General features: G+C 49.2%; 1 protein-coding gene across 1 annotated transcript; it reads left to right on the top strand.

Moving 5' to 3' along the window:
- Positions 1-35: 35 nt before the first annotated feature.
- Positions 36-5,149, top strand: LOC106943897 (alpha-mannosidase 2-like; the record flags this gene model as incomplete). The annotated part of the gene is made up of 14 exons (XM_015027190.1): positions 36-235; positions 318-515; positions 2,144-2,258; positions 2,413-2,480; positions 2,549-2,717; positions 2,787-3,023; positions 3,101-3,223; positions 3,299-3,413; positions 3,493-3,626; positions 3,801-3,942; positions 4,011-4,141; positions 4,257-4,451; positions 4,758-4,868; positions 4,940-5,149. Coding segments are annotated over 14 exons (2,094 nt in total), but the record flags the coding sequence as incomplete, so codon positions are not given.
- Positions 5,150-6,258: the final 1,109 nt, after the last annotated feature.

Here is a 6,258-nt window from a genome sequence, read left to right as displayed (position 1 = left end):
TGAGTCTGGCTGGGGGCGGAGCTTATGGTTGAGTCTGGTACCAGGCCCGGTTTGGGACGCTGTCGGACTACTTTGCTGCGCTGCACCGGCGGCTGGCGGAGGCGAGAACAAAGTTGCCCACGCTGCGCGGAGACTTCTTCACCTACGCTGACCGGGACGACCACTACTGGAGCGGATACTTCACCTCGCGGCCGTTCTACAAGCGGCTGGACCGGACCCTGGAGTCCACACTCAGGTGGGCATGTCCTGATGGGTTGTGGGGCCACAGCGCCCTCTGCCAGTCAATCTCATCGGTTCTCATCTGCTTCCCTTCTCAGAGCCACTGAAATCTTTTACACTCTCACGTTGGCTGAAATGCGTCGTTTCCGTGGCGACGGTCTTTTGGTCGAAGGGTTTCCGGCACACGAACATTACCAACGGCTGACAGAAGGGAGACGGAGCTTGGGCCTGTTCCAACACCACGATGCTGTCACGGGAACAGCACGGGACCCGGTGGTGATCGACTACGGAACCAGGTGACCACTTCCTGTTTCAACATGGAGGCTCTTTGTTTACAAAACTTTATCAGCAGGGTAAATAAAACCAGCTGCTGAGGTCAATCTCAACAAATCCAATCCTCCATTTAATGAGATGTTCTTGATCTACGCTAGCAGGTATGCTAGCTGCTACGCTAGCATCTACCCTAGCAGGTACGCTAGCAGCTACGCTAGCATCTACTCGAGCAGCTACGCTAGCAGCTACGCTAGCATCTACTCGAGCAGCTACGCTAGCATCTACTCGAGCAGCTACGCTAGCATCTACCCTAGCAGGTACGCTAGCAGCTACTCGAGCAGCTACGCTAGCATCTACCCTAGCAGGTATGCTAGCAGCTACCCGAGCAGCTACGCTAGCAACTACGCCTACTTCTGCCAGCATTTCACTTATGCAACTGCTTAAACCAACAATTAGAACAAAACAACTTGTCAGATGTAATTTGTATGCGCAGCCACAGTTTATGACAGAAATAATTTCTACCTTCATATCTACTTATGCAATTCAATCCAAATCTATTTAGAATAAAGTATTACTTTGTTGGCGTGCTCTTACAGTGCAGAGTAAAAAGTCTCTGTGGCTCACTCTTGCTTGTCAGTCATATTTTAAAGTTGCAATCTTAAGTGAAGAATTAAAAACACTATACACAAAAATAATAAATTTGATTTAAAATTTATTAGTGTTTTGTTTTAAATTAAAATGAAATATGTAGCTTATGAATAAGGCTTGTAACCGACCTGTCTTAACATCATATATCTATATTTTTTATGTATTTATTCTCGTGATGAAAACCTTGTCAGCTGTTTGTAGTTTGTTTTGGCATTAGCCTGTTTGTGTCTTATTTTTTCCTTCAAACTCTCTGTTGAAGATGCTGTCAACATGGAAAATGCTAAGAGGTAACTTCCTGTTCAACATCAGCAGATAGCTTTTAGTATTAACATCCCATCACATCCCTTCAGTTAGCGTTAGCTTTCAGAATTAACTCCCATTATTATTAGCATTTTATTGAGTTTGTTCACTTGGTTCATGTTTCCATGCAGATTATTCCACTGATATTAACATGCTAGTGGCCTTGTACTACTTTCATAGCCAGTTCTTAGCCTGTTACCTTGTTAGGTTATTAGCATGTTTTGCATGTTATCAGTTTGTTAGCCTGTGGCTACATCTTAGCTTTTTTTTCTATGGCTGCTGCTACTATTATCGTCTGGTTATTCTATTGCTGTAATGCCTGTTTTAATTTAATATTAGGAAGTTGTTAGCATATCATCACCTTGGTAGCCTGATTTTAACATCTAAGCCGTTTGTGACCTTGTTGGTCAGCTATTAGCATGTTGATACACTCTTAGTGTTATCTTGTTAACCTCGTTTGGTTAAGGTTAGCATGTCACTCTGTTGTTGCCCTGCTGTCAACCTTTGTCAATGTGTTACCAACCTGCTCTAACGATGATGTAGCATGCTTAGTCTGTTGATGGTCTGTTTGTGACCTGTTCTTATGGCGTTATCCTGTGGTGACAGTGCTGGCTTGTTGTTTTTAGCATGGTACCTTTATCATTAGTCTGCCGTATTTATTCTGTTGAATGAAAGAAAAGATGACAGCAGGTTTGTTTTACAGGTTGTTTCATGCCATCCTGAACCTGCGCCAGGTGCTGCTGAGCTCCGCCCACTGGCTAATCCTGTTGGACAAGAGCCAGTACCACAAAGACCAATCAAAACCCTTCTTACAAATGGTGACTGAACCGTTACCTCACCTGATTAATCTATAAGGCTTGGATTAATAATGAAAACTCAAACACCTGAATTTTGAAGTCTAATTTTTACATGACTGCTGCTCTGGTTGCACACCTGAACTCACCTCTTCTCACCTGCAATGTGTTTCTTCAGGATGAGGTGATTTCGGCGCAGGACGCTTTGCCTCAGAAGACAACGTTGACGCTTGGCGATGAGCCCAGGTGAGGATGTGTGCAGCTGTGTGAGGGTTCAGGTATATATAGATATTGATTATTGGTGATTGCTGCAGGTCGGTGATCGTTTTGAACCCGACGGAGCAGCTCCGTACATCTGTCATCACGCTGGTGGTGGATTCTCCAGACGCTCGCGTCGTCGATGCAGCAAGCGGTCGACCAATGGCAGTGCAGGTCTCGGCTGTGTGGGCGGAGCCTAGTAAAATGTCTTCAAAAGCCTTCCAGGTGAGTGAGTGATTTATTGATCACAGCAGCAGCAGCAGTTCTCTGACCTTCTCTGCTCCTTTCCTCCAGCTCTCCTTCACCGCTGAACTTCCTCCTCTGTCACTCACCGTGTATCATGTGATCAAAGCTCCGGCTGGCTCCGCCTCCCGGGCGCGCTATGTCGTTCATCGCCATGGCGACCCACCAACCGTCCACTCTGAGCACTTCCAGGTGTCCCGGCTCCAAGGAGCTGAAGCCGACTTGTCTCTGTCGCTTAGCAACAAGCACCTTCAGATATGGAGCTCCCCAGAAACTGGCCTGCTGCAGGTCTGGCCCTTCAAAGTAAAAGCCCGATCAAACGAAAAAAAAAAAAAAAGACAATGTTTGTTTTCATTCTGGAGCAGAAGCTGCAGCTGCAGTCCGGTCGGGTCCGACAGGTCCAGGTCCGCTTTCTGTGGTACGGAACCAGAACCTCAGGGGACCGCAGTGGAGCGTACCTGTTCCTGCCAGGAGGGGAGGGTCCTCAGGTGAGTCAGGAGAACAGATCTCTCTCGATCTTTCCCTCGCGCCCTCTCCCATGGTGTCTCTCTTGCCCCCTACAGGCCTACTCGTCCTCTGGACCCCCCCTGATCCGGGTCACTAGGGGCCCCATCTTCTCTGACATCACTTCCTGTTTCCCACACTTCACACACACTGTGCGGCTCTACCACCTGGACGGTATTCGTGTTTCTGGCCAGAAAGGAGCTTTCTGTTCTGTTTCAGGATTTTCACAATAAGAGGTTCCTGTGTGTTGCAGGGCATGCTGGGAAATCCCTGGAGATCTCCAACATGGTGGACATCAGGTCGGAGACCAACAAGGAGCTGGTCATGCGGCTTGTCACTGATGTCGCCAGCGGCAACCGTTTCTATACCGACCTCAATGGCTTCCAGGTTCTAGCTCTTCCTTTATTGATCACCTTTTATTTTGAAGGTTTAGTCAGGCAACCAATCAGGAGTTTCCTTACTGACAGCTGAGTAGTTGCTGGTTGCCGACAGGTTGCTGAGTTGCTGAATGGGTGTTGTGTAGCTGGTTGGTTGTCATGTTGCTGACTGGTTGCCGTGCAGATGCAGCAACGCCGCTCGCTGGAGAAGCTCCCCCTGCAGGCCAACTTCTACCCGATGACGTCGGCGGCGTTCCTGCAGGACGCATCGAGTCGTCTGTCGCTGCTGTCGGCGCAGAGCCAGGCGGCGGCATCGCTGCGACCCGGTGAGTGCCGCGCTGGAACTGGTGGGACGGTTCTGGCTGAGAACTGAGCTCCTTGTTTACCTGTGCAGGTGAGCTGGAGCTGGTGCTGGACCGGCGGCTGCAGCAGGACGATAACCGTGGTCTGGGTCAGGGGGTCACCGACAACAAGCCGACCGCCACCCTCTACCATCTGCTGCTGGAGGACCGGGGCGGGGCCGAGGTGAGGGGTCAGGGCTCCACCAGGTTACCATGGTAACGACAAGGAACAGGTTCTGTCCAGGAAAACCAGAACCGCCAACACGGCCCTCATGGTTCTGCTCTGCTCTATCCAACAGGAAGTGGGCGGAGCCTCAGTGGAACACCTGTCTCTGCTCGCCCACCTGGCCTCTCTCTCCCTCTCCCATCCTCCAATCACCATGGTCGGCCCGGGCGACAGCCAGCTGCCGAAGCTACGCCCTTTCCAAGCGTTGCACTCCTCGCTGCCGTGCGACCTTCACTTGTTGAACCTGAGGACGCTGGAGGACCCGAAGGTGAGAGCTGAGGTCACTTCCTGTCTCTCCTCACAGTAACTTGATCACACCTGGCCAACAGGTGAGTCTGGGACTGAGAGTGCCCAGGGTTCACAAGTCCCAGCGGTCTGATCCAGTTAAGATCCTTTCTGACGGGTCAGAATAGATCCGAACCGGTGGGTCCAACCGGCTGGAGGAAAGAGTTCTCACTCTGGTGGAAGTTTCCTCCCAGCAGAGTGACACCTCTGCTGCTCATAGAAGATCTTCAGGGTTCTGCTGGTTCTGGATCAGATCCACTCTGATCTACGTTCTGTCTCTGACAAACAGGAAGCTGGGAGCCCGTCACAGGAAGTGGCGCTCCTCCTCCACAGGAAGGGGTTTGACTGTAGCTCCATCCCCACCCCGCCCCCAGCCTGCTCCTGGAATGGCCTGGATGAGGTTGGACTTCCGCTGGACTCAGGTTTACCATCAGTTTTTTGGGTTTACAGATGTGTCTGTGTCTCCTGCAGCTGGACCTGGACGATCTGTTCGCTCCGCTGCAGTTCCGCTCGCTGCGTCGCTCCGGCCTCACGCTGCTCCGGGACCACGACCAGCCTGACTCCGCCCACCAGGCGCAGGAGCTCCGCCCCATGGAGATCAGCGCATTCCGCGTGGAGATCGACTGATGAAGCTGCAAGCAGGAAGTCTGGCTCTTTCACAATAAAAGGTGATCAAACACTGTTACTGTCTTGTTACTGCGGCAACGTGTGTAGAGTGTGTGTGTTTCCATGGAGACGCTGTGTTACTGTTCTACCTGTAAGTGTGAATCTGGGTGGTTGTTTTTTTGTGACCAAGGGAATTCTGGGAAATATATTTTTGTAAATTTCTTTGTTTTCTGTGAAACTGATGAAGAAAATGTGAAGGGTTCTGGTTCTGTTCTGGGCAAATCTGGTCCAATAAAAATTAAATTGTTGAAATGAAAACATCTGGAGTCATTTTGTGTTTGAAGAAAGTTGTACCTTGTTGATCCAATCCACATGTTCTGTTGGGTTTTGCTGGGTTCTGTTAGGTTCCAAGCAGAAAACTGAATCTTTCTAAATGGAAAATGGAGGATTTTTTTTAATCTTTATTTTATTTTCGTATCCTGACACATCGACTCACAAACATTCAGCAAACTTTTCAGTGAGACGGACTTGGGCCGGGCCAGTCCAATTTAACCGGGTTCAATACAGCAGGACTTCAAAAAGAAACTTCTTGTTGCTGACAATAAAAACATTTTCTGGCCAACCAAATAAAAAAAAATCACATTAGGAGTCAAGACACCTTTTATCTAGACCCAATAATTATTTCCTTTCTAATTTAAATAAAGTTAAAAGTTGAAAAAACAACAAACACAAAGTTGGAGTGTAGCAGGAAGTGGCCCATTTTCCACCAAGTGGCCCATAACAGCATGACTACAGAGACAGCTCAGCATAACCTCAGCCACTCTAGAAGCCTCATCACCGTTCTGGACGTCATGACCAGGCCGGGTCAGAACAGCAGGAGCTGCTGTTGACTGTGAAATCTGATCTTAGGTTTCAGTTTCTCAGGAATCATGTGACCAAACAGAGTCAGCCTCTGACCCATCCCTCAGAGAATAAACTGCTGAACTCTGATTGGTCCATTTCAGTCTCGCGTCTCAGAGAACAGAACCAAACAACCTGCAGTCAGATGATCTGGATGTCTTCTCTCTGTCCGACTGGAGGAACTGTCACAAAGCTGCTTTATCAGGAAAAGGTTTAGTTGGCACCAGCAGCTGGGTTGATCCGACTCTCACTGGTGAAACAGGATCCGGTGCTGTGGGTTCCAG

The sequence above is a fragment of the Poecilia latipinna genome, unplaced genomic scaffold (genome assembly GCF_001443285.1).
Source record: "Poecilia latipinna isolate Pla-1442-1.1 unplaced genomic scaffold, P_latipinna-1.0 Scaffold6369, whole genome shotgun sequence".
NCBI lineage: Eukaryota > Metazoa > Chordata > Actinopteri > Cyprinodontiformes > Poeciliidae > Poecilia > Poecilia latipinna.
The sequence above is the reverse complement of the archived record's forward strand: the minus strand, read 5'-3'. Positions and strand labels throughout refer to the sequence as shown.